The sequence below is a fragment of the Schistocerca piceifrons genome, chromosome 11 (assembly GCF_021461385.2).
Source record: "Schistocerca piceifrons isolate TAMUIC-IGC-003096 chromosome 11, iqSchPice1.1, whole genome shotgun sequence".
Taxonomy (NCBI): Eukaryota; Metazoa; Arthropoda; class Insecta; order Orthoptera; family Acrididae; genus Schistocerca; species Schistocerca piceifrons.
The window spans coordinates 12,335,610-12,354,413 of NC_060148.1; the positions used below are offsets into that span (position 1 = coordinate 12,335,610).

The following is an 18,804-nucleotide window of genomic DNA, read 5'->3' on the forward strand; positions in this document are numbered from 1 at the left end:
ATGTACCGGAGTCTCTGCTTCAGTTAAACAATCTCCTGTGAAATCGACACATAAATGTGTTTCGGATCTCGGTATACCGAGGACAACAGTGCAAGATGACACAAAAAAAGACCTTAATATCAGACCTTTTTGACCGATGTTCGTAAACGAGTTATCAGATAGAGACCGGAATGAGTGCGTCTTAGCACGCTGTGCTTTGTTAACTCAGTTTCCAAATGCAGTGAACCGTGCAAAGGATATGCTTTCAGATGTATGTATTGTGTATTGCAACTAATGTGGTAGAAATATTGTCGTTTGGGCCAAGAGAATCTTCTTCATACAGTTGAGTTGGAAAGGAACCCACCTCACAGAATGATACTGCCAGGTATATCATATCTACTTTTGTTAAGTGACTGTGAATGGTGCAAGTTATTTACACATTTTACAAACATGGTTAATACCTCAGCCTGAGGAAAAGGGGCCCAACATCTCCATTGAAATATCCACCAAGAAGTACTGACCTCACCACACCTAATAACTCCTTATGGGGAGTCAATAATGCGTACGTATCTCCACATTGTTATGCTACAAGGGTCAAATGAAAAGTAATGCCTCCATCTTCATTAATTGGGTTTGGATGGGAATATTTTAATAAGTCAAATGCAGAAATAATCCTTAGTATGTGATCTTTAATTACCAATATTCACTTTTCCACATAATCACCACCCAATTGGACACATTTCTGCCAATGATGAACAAGTTTTCTGAAGCCGTCACGGAAGAAGTAGACACGGAAGGTAGGAGACGAGATACTGGCAGAAGTAAAGCTGTGAGGACGGGGTGTGAGTCGTGCTCGGGTAGCTCAGATGGTAGAGCACTTGCCCACAAAAGGCAAAGGTCCCGAGTTAGAGTCTCGGTCTGGCACACAGTTTTAATCTGCCAGGAAGTTTCATATCAGTGCACACTCTGCTGTAGAGTGAAAATCTCATTCGAGAAGTAGACACTGCATTTCCACAACCACAGGTTCACAGTTCTCTCAATGTCTCGATCAGAAGCATAATGATGTCCCCGCAGATCATCTTTCATTATCGGGAACAGTTGGAAGTCAGACAGTGCTAAATCTGGCCTGTATGCAGGATGCTGTATGGTGGTGAGATTGAGTCTCTGAAGTTCTGCTGTCATGGCATCCGGGGTACCCACCGTGCACAGATTATCCGATAGCCGAGCAAAGCAATAATGTGACCCACACGTTCTTTTGAAATGCTGGTTGTGCTTGCAATATCTCTCTGAGTGATACGAAAATAGTCCCGAATCAACCTGTCAACATTTTATTAGTTAAACTCGGTGGTTGCTGTCGCAGGATGTCCAACTCTTTGTTTGTCACGCAGGTCAGATGTTCGCTCCTCAATGTCTTTAAACTTACTCACCCGATGACGCACGGCACTTACATCGACACAATCACCAAAACTGCTTTCATTCTCTGATGAATCTCCTTTGGGGTGTCACCTTCTGCTGTCAAGAATTCAATGACTGCACATTGCTTAAATCGCATTGACTGACCATCTGCACAGTGTTCCATACTTTACACTGTAACGACACAGCCGTTCAATGCCGAGGCTTCCCGCCAACTGGAGCTGTAGAGAAGAGGCTACGTAATGAGCTGGTACCTGCCGCATACCGATGCTACCGACTGTTGAAGAGTTACAAAGGTGGAGGCATTACTTTTCAATTAACCCTCGTACAAACGGAGACCTGCGCAATGGTGTTGAGGCTGCAGTTCACACTGTAACACTGGACATGCTCGAAAATATGTCAAGAAGAAAATGGAGGTGTGTGGAAATGTGTTTACAGCACAATGGGGTACGTACTGATATGTTGAACTTATAATATAGAAGTAGGTACTTGTGCTAAAACAAATCAAATCACAAAAAGATAAGGCCAAACTTTCAGGAAACATTCCTCACACACAAATAAAGAAAAGATGTCATGTGGACATGTGTCCGGAAACACTTAATTTCCATGTTAGAGCTCATTTTAGTTTCATCATTCCAACGTGATCAAATTGTAAATTTTCACAATCAACATGTGTGGGCTGATGAGAATCCACACGCAATTTTCCAATTACGTCATCAACACAGATTTTCTGTGAACGTTTGGGCAGGCATTGTTGGTGATGTCTCGATTGGGCCCCACGTTCTTCCACCTACGCTCAATGGAGCACGTTATCACGATTTCATACGGGATACTCTACCTGTGCTGCTAGAACATGTGCCTTTCCAAGCACGACACAACATGTGGTTCGTGCACGATGGAGCTCCTGCACATTTCAGTCGAAGTGTTCGTTCGCTTCTCAACAACGGATTCGGTGACCGACGGATTGGTAGAGGCGGACCAATTCCGTGGCCTCCACGCTCTCCTGACCTCAACCCTTTTGACTTTCATTTATGGGGGCGTTTGAAAGCTCTTGTCTACACAACCCCGGTACCAAATGTAGAGACTCTTCGTGCTCGTATTGTGGATGGCTGTGGTACAATACGCGATTCTCCAGGGCTGCATCAGCGCATCAGGGATTCCGTGCGACGGAGGGTGGATGCACATAACCTCGCTAACGGAGGACATTTTGAACATTTCCTGTTACAAAGTGTTTGAAGTCACGCTGGTATGTTCTGTTGCTGTGTGTTTCCATTCCATGATTAATGTGATTTGAACAGAAGTAATAAAATGAGCTCTAACATGGAAAGTAAGCGTTTCCGGACTCATGTCCACATAACATATTTTCTTTCTTTGTGTGTGAGGAATGTTTCCTGAAAGTTTGGCCGTACCTTTTTGTAACACCCTGTATAGGCGAAACTGTGAGGACAGTAAAAGAACAGGTTGAAGAGGACAAGTGCAAAAGATGGTCAACACAAAATGTGAAATCTGTGGTAGATGTAACACCACTATTTAAATTTGATTATCAGTAATTGATTGGCCAACAGCCTTGCTGCAGTGGTATCACCAGTAGCCATAAGATCAGCCAAGTTAAGCACTCCAGGCTCGGTTAACACCAGAACGGGTGACGGTCGGGTCTGCCGAGCACTGTCGGCAAGCGGGGTGGACTCGGCCCTCGTGAGACAAATCGAAGGTCTACTTGTTTGAGAAGTAGCATCTCTGGTCCCGAAAACTGACAACAGCTGGGACTGTGGTGTGCTGACCTCACACCCTTCCATATTACCAGGCAGTGGTGCCCGCAGGCTGAAGATGACACAGTGGTCGGTCAGTACTACCGAGTCCTCCGAGACCTGTTCGCACAGAGTTAGTAATTGATTGAATACTGTAGCAGCCTAACCTCTGGTTTAAATGACTGTATCCTAAGGTTGAAGGTGATAGATTTTTCTGCTACTGGAGTTCTAATAACTGCACTTTTGGCTACAAATAATTAGTATTCAGTGTGCGATATAGCTCCTTCAATCAATCCCGGTTGCCACGTTAATCAGGTTTTTTTTCATAGAAAGCAGTATTCCCTTAAAAATCGTAGGAGGATAGCAACCGTGTTCATCTTACAGTCTGCAGCTCACGGTCTTGCGGTCGCATTCTCACTTCCCGAGCACGGGGTCCTGGGTTCGATTACCGGAGGAGTCGGGGATTTTCACGTGCCCCGAGATGACTGGGTGTTTGTGTAGTCCTCATCATTTCGTCATCATTCGTGAATGTGGCGAGACTGGATTGAGCAGAGGTTGTGAATTTGTACGGGCGCTGTTAACCACGCAGTCGGGTGCCCCCACAGACCAAACGTCATTGTCATTCGTCTTACAGAATGAGCTTATGTCTGTCTCATCATTAGTCACATGCTGTATACGGTTGTAATTCTGTGTACTCCACTCTGCAAGACATCGCCTGGAGTGGTCGACACAAACAATGCTGAGCAGTAAACTGTTTAATTGCACTGCCGGAGGGGAAAAAAAATAGTATACTGGAAAGATTGGATGCTGAAGATTAGATGGGTAGATCACATAACTAATGAGGACGTATTGAATAGAATTGGGGAGAAGGTGGCAGGGGTAAAATACAGTGAGCGAAAGGCTATTTACAATTTGTACAGAAACCAGATGGCAGTTATAAGAGTCGAGGGACATGAAAGGGAAGCAGTGATTGGGAAGGGAGTGAGACAGGGTTGTAGCCTCTCCCCAATGTTATTCAACCTGTATATTGAGCAAACCTTGAAGGAAACAAAAGAAAAATTCGGGGTAGGTATTAAAATGCATGGGGAAGAAATAAAAACTTTGATGTTCACCGATGACATTGTAATTCTGTCAGAGACAACAAAGGACTTGGAAGAGCAGATGAACAGAACGGATAGTGTCTTGAAAGGAGGATATAAGATGAACATCAACAAAAGCAAAGCGGGGATAATGGAATGTAGTCGAATTAAGTCGGGTGATGCTGAGGGAATTAGACTAGGAAATGAGACAGTTAAAGTAGTAAAGGAGTTTTGCTATTTGGGGACCAAAATGACTGATGATGGTCGAAGTGAGAGGATGTAAAATGTAGACTGGCAATGGCAAGAAAAGCGTTTCTGAAGAAGAGAAATTTGTTAACATTGAGTATAGATTTAAGTGTCAGGAAATTGTTTCTGAAAGTATTTGTATGGAGTGTAGCCATGTATGGAAGTGAAACATGGACAATAAATGGTTTAGACAAGAAGAGAATAGAAGCTTTCGAAATGTGGTGCTACAGAAGAATGCTGAAGATTAGATGGGTAGATCACATAACTAATGAGGAGGTACTGAATAGAATTGGGGAGAAGAGGAGTTTGTGGCACAACTTGACAAGAAGAAGGGATCGGTTGTTCTGAGGCATCAAGGGATCACCAGTTTAGTATTGGAGGGCAGCATGGAGGGTAAAAATCGTAGAGGGAGACGAAGAGATGAATACACTAAGCAGATTCATAAGGATGTGGGCTGCAGTAAGTACTGGGAGATGAAGAAGCTTGCACAGGATAGAGCAGCATGGAGAGCTGTGTCAAACCAGTCTCAGGGCTGAAGACCACAATCTCAGTCCTCAGAAAAGGACCGAATTTCACCCCTGTCCCCAGAATGATCCGAAAACGAGACATTATTGGCGACGTGGAAGAAGCAGTATGAGGGCTTCTGAAGGAGGAAGCAGGGGAAGTCGGACAGGAAACTTGCAGAACAATCGACAGATCTCAATTACCTAAAATGAACGTATCTGCGGAAGAACGATCAGCCCTCCAGTCCCTTAGAGGTGACCCCGATATAACGATCCTACCAGCGGACAAAGGGAATGCTACGGTGCTATTGAGCACTGCCGATTACCGGCAGAAGATAAACCTGCTGCTACGAGATGAGGCCTACGAGAGGCCGAAGAAGGATCCGACCCTGATAGTGAGTAGAAAGATGACAGCTCTGCTGAAGAAACCTGACTTACCTGAGCCAATGAAGATGCGGCTGTACCCCACAGTGCCAGCGATACCACGCCTCTGTGGACTCCCCGAGATCCGTAAGGATGGGGTACCTCTCAGACCGATTGTGGACTCCACCGACTCTCACAGTTACGGACTTGCTAAATATCTAGTGACGCTGCTCAAACCCCTTGCAGGACACTGCTGCCACCGTGTGAGAAACTCAGCCGAATTCGTAAAAATACTCGGGGAGACGCGACTATGGAGGGAGGACGTATTTGTGAGCTTCGACGTGACGTCGCTTTTCACGAAAGTGCCCCTTCGAGACTGCTTGGCACTTTTATCCCAGCACTTTGAACCACAAACAGTCAGCCTTTTCAAACACGCACAAACGACCACCTACTTTCGGTGCGACGGGGAATTCTTCGAGCAGATCGACGGTGTGACCGTGGGCTTCGCAGTGGCTCCTGTGATTGCAAACCTCTGTATGGAAGGTGGCCCTTCAAACTGCCAGACAGAAACCGAAGCACTTCTTCCACTAAGTCGACGACTCTTTTGTCGTATGGGGACGTGGCAAACAGGTGCTAGATGGGTTTCTGGAACACCTAGACAGCATCCGTCCGAACATCAGATTTACAATATAAATGGAGGAAAATGGATGCCTCCCCTTCCTTGATATTTTAATTAAGAGGAAGGCAGATGGTTCACTAGGCCATGCAGTACGTAGGAAGAAGACACACACAGACCTATACCTTCATGCTAATAGCTACCACCATCCGGCACAAAGACAAACAGTACTGACCGCCCCGGTACATAGGGCGCACGCCGTCTACGGCAAAGACAGCGTGTCGTCTGAGCTGCAACACCTGAGGGAAGTGTTCCACGAGAATGGCTACAGTGAAATGCAGATCGACAGGGCCTTAAAAGGAAGAAGGAAGCAGTGAGAACCCCAGAAGAAGGTGATGACGAAGAAAAATAAAACAAATGACCTGCGTTCCTTCCGTACGTGGGTCCGCTCTCGGCCAGAATTGCACGACTTCTGGGCAGATACAATATCAAAACCGTTCTCCGACCACCACCGAAGACGAGGGAGCTCCTAGGTCCCGCCAAAGACGCGCTGAACCTCAACACACCGGGAGTATACAGCATCCCACGCGAATGCGGTAAACGATACGTGGGGCAAACACAGCGCTTTATGTCTAAACACTGCAAAGAACATATCAGTTGTGTGCTACTAGGTCAAACAGAAAAATCTGCCATAGGAGAACACTGCATAAATGGAGAGCACACCTGCAGCTTAGAAAACACGGAGGTACTGTGCCGAGCATCTGGCTTCTGGGAAAGCATTATCGAAGAAAATAAACAATTTTTTCAGCCTTCAGTTGCAAGGTAATTTTTTACTCGTTTACCTAGGTTTCGATTCCAGTAATGGAATCTTCTTCAGAACCTATAAATTAAACCACATACGGACATATATTACTCACTGAAATGCATTATCAGTCTAATGATTGAATAATAAAGAGATCGTAATACTTACAAAAAAAAATTAAATTATTTTGAGAGCCAAACACTGGCCATGTCACAGATTAAAAATTAAAACAATAAAGACGCATAATCATAAGATTATGTCTGTCAAAATTAAAACCATTAAGGCGAACGTAGACAGAGCTACGCCGGCCAGAAATAAGGACCACACGTGAGCGGCTCGGAAACTAGGCATCGTGAGCAATTCCGCGGCGAGGCTCGGCCGCGTGCGAGCGCATGCACGAGCGCAAGCGCATGCGTGAGAGACAAACTGTCTCAAAATTATTTACAGCAAATACACATATAAACAAAATGTGACTGAAAGCCGTCCTACAAATGGACAAACCTATCTATTGGTATGGCAACATTAAACAATTTACCTGAGAACAAACTACAAAGCCAAGGTATAAAAGTTTTTTTACATTTAAATATTATAGTAAGAGGGCAAAGCCCCACTACAGTAACTACAGTAAGTAATTTTGAGACAGTTTGTCTCTCACGCCTGCGCTTGCGCTTGTGCTCCTGCATGCGCTTGGCTGCAGCCGAGCCTCGCCCGCTGCCTAGTTTCCGAGCCGCTCATGTGTGGTCCTGATTTCTGGCCGGCGTAGCTCTGTCTACGTTCGCCTTAATGGTTTTCATTTTGACAGACATAATCTTATGATTATGCGTCTTTATTGTTTTAATTTTTAATCTGTGACATGGCCAGTGTTTGGCTCTCAAAATAATTTAATTTTTTTTTGTAAGTATTACGATCTATTTATTATTCAATCATTAGACTGATAATGCATTTCAGTGAGTAATATATGTCCGTATGTGGTTTAATTTATAGGTTCTGAAGAAGATTCCATTACTGGAATCAAAACCTAGATAAACGAGTAAAAATTACCTTGCAACTGAAGGCTGAAAAAATTGTTTATTTTCTGTACATTGCACAGTTGCTGACGCGCTGCATTATCTTAAAGATTTGTACATTATCGAAGAATCTGTAGAAATAAGGATTCACGACAGTCTGGTCAACAGAGGTGAGGGCTACCGACTCGGCGCCACACGGAACCCTGCAGTAGCGGCAATCTGTGGGGAGCACGCCTGTCGACATACTCAGCTGCAGATGCAGACAGAATTCTTACACCGAGAACTGAACGCGACTGCCGGGGGAGACCGCTATCCCCCCGACCACCGTGCACACGCTCCAGGTCCACCGCAGCCACGCGAGATCTAGTGGAGGGGGGTGACTGTGCATACAAATAGCCCGCTCTCTGCGAATCTCGACACTCTTGCCAGAAGACGGGTAGTACGACACTTCCCGAAATGTCGCGAGACATCGACGCTACCACCCTGCTGGAGACCCGAGAAATCTTCATCGGCTACTACTCACGTTCACCTCTGTCGTTTCTGGAAGGTACGCTAACTGGTGCTCGGTAGTTGCAGAATGTTTTTAGACCCATTCTTTTGCCCTTCTTGCAACAGCGAGGTCACGTGTTGTTCCGACGGGATAATTCCCGCCCACACATTGGCTGTGAAACTCGGTGTGCTCTGCAAGGCACGCAGCAACTTCCCTAGTCAACCCAATCTGTGGGCGTAACTCCAATCGAGCACATGTCGGATGTGACGAGACGCGAAGCGGCATACGTGACTCGTCAGCCGATAACTCTTACACAACTATGTGAACGTGTCGAGCAGGCATCGAATAATGTATTGCGGGACGGTATTTGTCATCTGTACGATCGACTCGATGGCAGGGACAGTACCTGCTTTGCCGCACGTGGAGGGCGTACCACGTACTAATACGGATGTTTCAAAATGGGTGGATACGTATTACCTCTGAAGAGGTTCTGCTATTGATGTGTAAATGTAATCATTTCGTGCACTTCGTATGCAGTGTTGCGACAACAAATCCTGAGTGAATTGGAAACCTTTAACAGGGTGTAGTTTTTTTTGTCAGTGTTTATTCACTCTCAGTGTAGTAATTGCTCTTTTCTCATTAGCAATAATTGTACTGATTCGGTGAGGATCCAGCCCGTGGGGAAAGTGTACACACTCAGCTACTACGTGTCCATAACAACTCGACTCACACTCTAGTGAGCTACAATAATGTCACAGATCCCAGTCCAGTTTTCTTATGTAACCTGGGTGGGTGCGTAATGTATATATATATCTGAGTAAGAGGCTGTAACAATACGAGAGCACGAAAGTTGCCACTCACCATATAGCGGAGATGCTGAGCTGCTATAGGCACAATTAAAAGATGCACACAATCATAGCTTTCGACCATTGAGGCCTTTGTCAGCAGTAGACACACACACACACACACACACACACACACACACACACACACACACACACACACACACTCACGCAAGCGCAACTTGCACACACATCTGCAGTCTCAGAGAGCTGAAACTACACTGTGATCAGCAGCACCAGTGCACGATGGGAGTGGCGACTGGGTGGGGGTAAGGAGGAGGCTGGGGCGGGGAGGGGGAGGGATAGTATGGTGGGGGTGGCAGACAGTGAAGTGTTGCAGTTTAGGAGGAGGGCAGGAGAGAAGCTGCGGAGGGGGGAGGGGGTAAGTAGCGGATAGGAGAGAAGTAAAAAGAAATTAATAGACTGTGTGTGGCGGTGAAATGACGGCTGTGTAGTGCTGGAATGGGAACGGGAAGGGGGCTGGATGGGTGAGGACAGTGACTAACGAAGGTCGAGGCCAGGAGGGTTACGGGAACATAGGATGTACTGCAGGGAAAGTTCCCACCTGCGCAATTCAGAAAAGCTGGTGTCGGTGGGAAGGATCCGTACGGCACAGGCTGTGAAGCAGTCATTGAGATGAGGGGTATCGTGTTTGGCAGTGTGTTCGGCAACAGGGTGTTCCACTTGTTTCTCGGCCACAGTTTGTCAGCGGCTGTTCCTGGGGACAGACAGCTTGTCGGTTGTCGTGCCTACATAGAATGCAGCACAGGGGTTGCAGCGTAACTTGTAGATCACATGACTGGTTTCACAGGTAGCCCTGCCTTTGATGTGGTAGGTAATGTTAGTGACCGGACTGGAGTAGGTGGTGGTAGGAGGGTGTATGGGACAGGTCTTGCATCTTGGTCTGTTACAGGGGTATGAGCCATGAGGTAAGGAATTGGGAGGACGGATTGTGTAAGGATGGACGAGTACATTGTGTAGGTTCGGTGGACGGCGGAATACCGCGGTAGGAGGGGTGGGAAGGATAGTGGGCAGGACATTCCTCATTTCAGGGCACGACGAGAGGTAATCCAAACCCTGGCGGAGAATGTAATTCATTTGCTCCGGTCCCGGACGGTACAGATTTACAAGGGGAATGCTCCTCTGTGGCCGGACTGTGGGACTTTGGGAGGTGGTGGGAGATTGGAAAGATAAGGCACGGGAGATTTGTTTTTGTACAAGGATGGGAGGATAATTACGGTCAGTGAAGGCTTCAGTGAGACCCTCGGTATATTTAGAGAGCGACTGCTCGTCACTGCAGATGTGAACAGGCACGGGTGGCTAGGATGCACGGAAGGGACTTCTTGGTATGAAACGGGTGGCAGCTGTCTAAGTGGAGGTATTGCTGGTGGTTAATAGGTTTGATATGGACGGAGGTACTGATGTAGCCATCTCTGAGGTGGAGGTCAACATCTAGGAAGGTGGCTTGTTGGGTTGAGTAGGACCAGGTGAAGCAAATGGGGGAGAAGTTGTTGAGGTTCTGGAGGAATGTGAATAAGGTGTCCTCACCTTCAATCCAGATAGCAAAGATGCCAAAGATGGATTGAAGGTGAGGACACCTTATTGACATTCCTCCAGAACCTCAACAACTTCTCCCCCATTTGCTTCACCTGGTCCTACTCAACAAGCCACCTTCCTAGATGTTGACCTCCACCTGGTGGATGTTTCCACAATGAGATTTTCACTCTGCAGCAGAGTGTGTGCTCATATGAAACTTCCTGGCAGATTAAAACTGTGTACCGGGCCGAGACTCAAACTCGGGACCCTTGCCTTTCGCAGGCAAGTGCTCTACCATCTGAGCTATCCGAGCACGACTCACGCTGTGAGGTTGTGGCTAAGCCGTGTCTCCACAATATCCTTTCTTCCAGGAGTGCTAGTTCTGCAAGGTTCGCAGGAGAGCTTCTGTGAAGGTTGGAGGTAGGAGGCGAGTTACTAGCAGAAGTAAAGCTGTTGGGACAGGGCGTGAGTCGTGCTTGGGTAGCTCAGTTGGTAGAGCACTTGCCCGCGAAAGGCTAAGGTCCCGAGTTCGAGTCTCGGCCCGGCACACAGTTTTAATCTACAAGGAAGTTTCATGTCAGCGTACACTCCGCTGTAGAGTGAAAATCTCATACATTCTCTCTCCATTAACAGATTTCAATTGAATGTATCTGTGTAACAAGTTTTCACTTGACCCCAAGACATCATAGGCATTGCTGTGGCTGCTTTTCTTCTGTGGTGGACACCGTATCTCCAAGGCAGGAACTGACAACATAGAACAAACTGACTGACCAGCAAGTAACATGAATGTGGTACAATGTTTATTGTCGTCCCGGCTTGCAAGTACACTGCGTCCATCCACCTCGTGATATGTACACATGAACTGAGGGAAGATCAGAAAGTAATGCCCAATATTTTTATTACCAACAAGTTCAATAGATAATAAAGCAAAAAAAGTCACATATGAACTTACATCTTTTCTACGTAGTCACCACCGTCATCGGCACATTTGTCCCATTGTGGTACCAATTTCAGTATGCCCTGTTCGTAGAAGTGTACTCGGTTGGAGTGTAGCTATCTGCAGACTGCTTGTTTCACTTACACATCGATCACGAAACGTTGGCTGGCCACGAATTTCTTCATGGGACCAAACAGATGGAAGTCTGACGGTTCTTTATGGTGGATGCTATAGCCTGTCGAACCCATATTTGGCAATTTTCTCACGAACCGAAGCAGCACCGAGGGGGTGAGCATCGCCACGAAGACATTTGACACTGTCAGTTTTGTGGTATCAGTCACGGATAGCGTGACGGAACTTAACTGAAGTTTTAATGTAGGCTGCAGTATTAACAGTGATCCTGTGTTCAGCAAAGTCCAACAGTAACACACCGTGTGTATCCCAGAACAGTCACGAGCACTTTCCTAGCAGATAGAGCTACTTTGAAGTCTTTTCTCATTCGGGAACCATCGTATTCCCATTCCGTAGAGGCCTGCTCAGTTTCGAACGTGTTTTGTTGTGTACGCCCGTGACTCGTCACCAGTGATGATTCCTTTCAGAATGTTGAGCTCTTGTGCAATGTAATGTTTAAGTGATCCGAGCTTGTCATCATTCGCTGGTCCTTGTGGTTGTCTGTCACGTTCTGAAGTACCCAGCGAGCACTGACTTTACGATATTTCAACATGTCACCAACAGTATCGTATGCTGCACCGTAGGAAACATTGAACTGCTGTGATAACATTTGCAGCTGCACATGCCGATCATTTAAAACTGCTGTCTCGATGGCTCGAACATTCTGTGGGGTTGCAGCTGTTACCGGCCACCCGGAGCGTGGTGAATCGCTATAGTCACACAGCCCTCTCAGAAGAAGACACACACCTGCAGGCATTGCTACAGTCTATGCAATTGTCCCCATACATGCTACGCATGTGATGGCAAATTACACTCAGTTTATGCCCTGTGGCCCATAAATATAAAACAACATTTCACTGCTCTTTACAAGTTCACGACAGTAAAATCCGTGCTGTGTTTCTTTTGTAGTTAAGGATTCTGTCGCTAGAGCTGGAAAAAAAGAAAGAAAAAGAAAATAAATAAATATGTACATACTCTCTGTAACACAAACTTCAAACTTTATTGTTGTGAAATTTCAACTTTCCAGCTACAACACCAGCAGAGAGAAAAATTACTGTGTGTTACTTTCCGTACCTCCCTCATAAAATGTATGTCCAAACAGAAGAATATCTAATACATTACAAAAATAAACTTATTATCGTGGCAATCATCATTTGTTGGTTTGAAACATCCTTGTGCAGCACATCACCAGGAGATGCCAAAGAAGATCCGAGCAGGGGAGTTGCAACATTGATTGTGTAAACCCTGGTAAACACTGCTGAAGACACCAGCAAAATGTGTAAATGGTAGGCAAGTGTGAGCCTACTGCCTTCAGTCCCATCCCATTCACCTTTGCTCCTATCTGATCCTGTTCCGTTGGTTGTCTATCTTGTAGAGAATTATCTATGAAAGTTTGCATCCTATCTGACTCTTCCCTAGCAGTGGAGAAACCTTTCCTCTGTCTTACCCACTTCTGTTCTTGGCATGAGTAGTGTAAGCAGTAGACCATTCTGAAGAGAATGTAATGTTGCTGATAGAAGAATATACTAGTCACACACGTTTCTGGGATCCAAGACATCCACAGTGCAAATGCCAATGTAAAAGAAATAATATTTGCAAAAAATTCCCAAAGCAGAGGTCCATCCAGGAATATGAAAAGAATAAATTCATTAGATGCTTGCATCAGCAGGAAATAGTCAGTAAGTCTTGTATGTGTTTTTATCAGAAAGGAAAAGCACAATAAATCTTGTAGGAAATCAATAAATAAATAAATCTTGTAGGAAATCAATAAGTGCACATATCCCGTTCAGACCCACTGGCCACAATTGTGTTCATTAAATTTTACTGTCTCTTAGCTGCAATAGAAATATTTTTCCCCAGTGAAAGCCTTATGTACATATTTGTTAATGTTCTATCTTTTTATCATATACGAGTGCTGCCAACTGTTGGGATTCACTATAAAAATATCAACAAGTCGATACAGTGCACGGCAGCTTTTGAATTGCAGAATACGTGGAAGAGGTCAGTTAGTTATATTCTGCTGTACAAATTACTATTATTATTGTTATTTTGCATGATAATTATAGACTGGTCATTTTTTATTACAACAGTGAGTATTTCAAAATTAGTTGTTTTAGTCCATAGAAAGAAGCCAAATATACAAAGCATGGTTTTAAACAGGCACAATTTTTGTATAAATCTTGCATCTAAAGTGACTAAGAATCATGTAAGAGCATTGCAGTATATAGAAAAAGTTTTCTTACTCTAGAAACAAAAATTACGCTCTGGAAGAGTTACTCAGGGTGGTCAGCAACAGTCAGATAAGTGTGTAAAGCTGTTGCAGTGTAAGTTATTCTGAGAAATAACAAATAAGAAAAAAATCAATAATTTGCACCATTTCCAAATTAATTACCATTCAGTTTAGGCAATCAGGCTTTTGTGTACGCCCCATGACATTTGAACCCTACCATCAGCTCATACTGACTGAAATCGGGACTCACCTTGTTGGGCCACAGCACCGAAGTCGTCTAGGGCCCCAACCACTGTGGTCAGGAGCCCAGGAAAGGTGCTGCAGGGGATTTCGTGCTGTTAGAAAAGGCACTCATGTCGCTCGTCTGCTGCCGTAGCCCATTAATGCCAGATTTCGTTGCACTGTTCTAACAAAAATATTTGTCATCTGGAGCTATTTCATGTCGTGTTGCTTGTCTGTTAGCACCGACAACTGTATACTGCTCTCGGTCGTGAAGTGAACACTGTCACCCACTGCATTGTACGGGGTGACAGGTGATACCTGAAATTTGGCATCTCGTCACATTCTTGACACTGTGGATTTCAGAATATCAAATTTCCTAACAATTTCTGAAGTTAAATGTCCATACATCTAGTCCATAGTCTGCAAGTCTGCATTCAAATTACCTTAATTCCTGTCAAGTGGCCATAATCACACCAGAACCTTTTCACATGAATCAGCTGAGTACAGAGGACAGCTCCACCAATGCGCTGGACTTTTATACCTTGTGAATGCGTACTACTGCAACCTGTATACGAGCATGTTGACACCCTGTGACTTTTGTCATCTTGTTGTATTTCGACTGAAGATGACAAGTAAGAAACTTGTCTAAATATTGTGACACTGTGACGCTACAGTTTGGCAGAAAACACAGAAAGGCTTTATAAACCTAAAAGATTTTATGTTTTACGATGGTGAATGTTCTAGTGTGTGCTCAGATGACCTCTCAATCATAAAATTACTTTCAAAATGATGGAGAGCAACAATCAGTCGTATCCTTTGTAACTTTATTAAGGCAAATCCAGATATTGGCTAGTAACTAGCCATTTTCAGTGTACTATTTCAGAGTTTTACTACATGCCCTAGTACGTCAAACCCCGTTTTTCAGCCTCCTGTCATTGTCATTCATTGAGTCTTGGATGAACTGTGACAGGAGCTCAAACAACAGGGGTTGAAGTGGCATGGCATGCATTGATAATGACTATTTACCAGCCGAAATTGGGATTTGCCTTAAGGGGGGTAGGACATCAAACAGGCCGACTTGGAGCAGGAGAGGCACCACAGTACATTTTAATTTCCACTGTCTATACATTTACAAATAAATTCATAAAACTTTGTCAGCATGACCAGGAAGGACTCTGGATTCACACTCGTAGCAGTGGAAGTTCAAAAACATAACAAAATAATTTTTTTTTTATTTTTTTTTTTTTTTTTTAGATATGAAATTTCATCATTTTTTCACTTACTGTTGGCTGCATTTGTTGCTATAGGTACATTTTTCTTCACAAGTAAGAGGGGTTCTTTGATGAATTTCGCACAGCATACAAACCATACTTGCAGGTGTATGAAACTCTAGACTTTTCCAAATCTATTAAAAACTGGGGTAAACAGTGAGATAATTAACTACAAAATTTGATTTTTTTTCTAAACACAAAGTTTAAAACGTAGTAGCTCATTCATTTTTTCATAAATTAAATAGATTCTAGAGTTTCAGACACCTGTAAATATGGTTTGTATGCTGTGCAAAATTCATCGAAGAATCTCTCTTACTTATGAAGAAAAGTGTACCTATAGCAACAAATGCAGCCAATAGTAAGTGAAAAAATGATGAAATTTCATATCTGAAAAAAAAATTATTTTGTTATGTTTTTGCACTTCCGCTGCTATGAGTGTGAATCGTGAACCCTTCCTGGTCATGCTGACAAAGTTTTATGAATTTACTTGTAAAAGTATAGACAGTGGAAATTAAAATGTCCTGTGGTGCGTCTCCTGCTTTAAGTCGGCGTGTTTGACGTCCTACCCCCCTTAGTAAGGAAAGGGTATGACTGACTGCTGCTCTCCATTTGGAAACACAAATCGCAGTCATTGAATGCATTCCACATTCCTAATGGAAGGTAATTTGATAAAATTATTTTCTTTCCCGGTTGCAGACCCGCAGTTCGAGGGCACGTTCAAGGACGCCAAATACTGTCAGCGACAGTGCAACAGGCAGCCATTTCACAGGGATGTGGGGGCGGTGGCAAACTCCGCAGTGCCCGGTGACCTTGCTGCTGCCGACTTGCACTTTGCCACAGATGAAGACAGGTCAGTACCTCGTGAGGTCATCGTGTCCTCAGCAACTTCAGCTGTCACCTCCCATTATTATTAATCTATGAGTGATTTTATGCCCCTCCAGTCCAAAAAGCTTCAGGCCCATATTAATAAAAAATAGAGAAAGTTAGGGTGGTGGTTTTAATACTTCAGGTGTTCTATGTAGTTCCCCCCTACCCCTCTCCCCCACTCCACCCCCACTTGAGCACAATATACAACATTCATACAGCCATGAGACACTGTCAGAAAAGTCCTCATTTTGGACATTGTTCAATTCGTGTCTCTCAATGGCTCGAATGTAATTGCATGGATAAACAAATCTAGTCAACAAGACACGGCAGGAAAACGAACGTACAAAAGGTAGGTAGTTTGCAAGCTTTCAGAGCCAGTGGCGCTTCCTTCCGGCAGAAGGGTTGAGAGGGAAGGAAGACAGGTTAATGAAAATGACCGGCGAGATTTAGGAAATGTGGAGCATTCAGAAAAATTGCCCGGAACTCCTAGTCAGGGGACGTTTACCAGAGAAGATGAGAAGGAGACTGATTGTTAGGGACGGCACCGGATGATATTTGAAAACCTAAGAGCTTAAAGCTAGAAGCCAGGGTAAGTTGCAAGACAGGTTTGCACACATTAATAAGAGTGAGAAGCTAAGTGCACTGTATGTGATAGTGATGGGTATGGGGCAGCAAAAAATAGACAGGTCAGAAAATGAAAGTTGTAGAAAACCAAAAGGGAGTGAAGAAAGGAATAGTTACTGTGAAGAAATTCTTAGACTGAAGAAATTAACGTAAATTAAGGTCATGTGAGTGGCAAGAACAGAGGATGTGCTGTAGCGCCAGTTCTACACTGCGGAGTTGTGAGAAACCGGTGCCTGGGGGAAGAATCCAGGTGGCGCGTGTGGGGAAACAGGCACCGAGGTCTCGATGTCGTGTTGTGGAGCACGTTCTGCGACAGGGTATTGTATGTCGCCAGTTCACACCCTCTGCCTATGGCCGTTCATCCTAACTGATAATTTGGTGGTGGTCCTGCCGATGTAAAAAGTCAAACAGTGTGCACCTGACAGCTGATACATAACGTGTCATTTCACTGGTGGCTCTCCCTTACATACCATCTGGTAAGTCTCCCCTGACCTGGGTTTCTCGGCAACGTTTCCAAATTCTGCCCTTTTACATGAACCTCACCAGTCCTTTTCCTTCACCCCTCTTCCTTCCCCTTCAACCCTTCTGCCAGAAGAAGGACACACTGGCTCTGAAAGCCCGCAAACTCCAATACCTTTTATATTGTACTCCCGTTGCCTCTTTGTAAGTCAATTTTTTATCTATCCATTTTCTTATATTTTCAAAAATTGATTATTTGCATTGATGTATTGGCTTGACTGGTTGGTTATGTCATCAGAGCATTGACCCTTCATGTGAATTTCTGCAGTCTCTACATCTACATATATACTCCACAAGCAACTGCACAGTGCATGGTGGGGGGTACCATGTATCACTAGCAGCTATCTCCTTTCAGAAAGAGAGAGGAAAAAAATGACTGTCCAAAATCCTCTGTGCAAGCCCTAATTTCTCTTATGTTCATGGTTCTTATGCAAATTGTATGTTGGTGGCGGTAGAATCATTCTGCAGTTAGGCTCAAATACCAGTTCTGGCAATTTCTGCAACAGTGCATCGCAAAAATGGTGTCGTCTTCTCTTGTCGGAGGTCATGAAGCATCTCTGTAATACTCGCCCAACTCATTTGAGACTAACTACGAAACTGGACAAAATAAAAAATGAGGTGGCAAATGAAATGCATGGAAATCTATAAGTGAGCATACATGAAGCTGAAACTGAAGCGTTTGGAGAAAAAATGGGACCTGGAAAGTATAGGAAAGATTCACATGGTGGAGTGAAGAGATAGAAAACATTGTATGTGAGAAGAAATGTGCTTATGAGTAATGGTTAACTATCAGGTGTACCGGTATGAAATGAGCATTAAGATACAAATGTGTCGATAGGGAACATTTGTTGTGAATGAGCCTTCTGTTTTTTTTTTTTTTTTGTTGGTATGACATCTGTCAAAGATATTTAGTATACATCAAGTCATGGAACAAACAACATCATATGTTTTCATTGTGTTAACAATGTCGAATTTTGTAACAGAAACTGATGATTTGCGGAAAGCATTAATTTTTTGTTTTCATTCGAAGAAAAGGGCTGCAGAGTCGCATCAAATGCTGGTCGAGGCATGTGGTGATCGTGCTCTATCAGAAGCAACGTGCAAAAGATGGTTTCAACGGTTCAGAAAAAATGATTTTGATGTAAGAAATGAGGAATGTGGAAGACCGCCAAAAAAGTTTTAAGACGCCGAATTGCAAGCAATATTGGATGAAGATGATACTCTGAGTCAGGAGCAAATTGCAGCAATGCTGAATGTTGCACAACAAACAATTTATGACCGTTTCAAAGCTATGGGAAAGATCCAAAAGTGTGGAAAATGGGTGCCACATGAATTGAAT

General features: G+C 44.2%; 1 protein-coding gene across 1 annotated transcript in view; it reads left to right on the plus strand.

Moving 5' to 3' along the window:
- Positions 1-18,804, plus strand: part of LOC124720451 — a 381,758-nt gene that overhangs the window by 322,766 nt on the left and 40,188 nt on the right. The window contains exon 20 of the mRNA XM_047245803.1: positions 16,152-16,305. Coding sequence (XP_047101759.1) covers positions 16,152-16,305 — 154 coding nt within the window. The remainder of the gene's footprint in view (positions 1-16,151; positions 16,306-18,804) is intronic.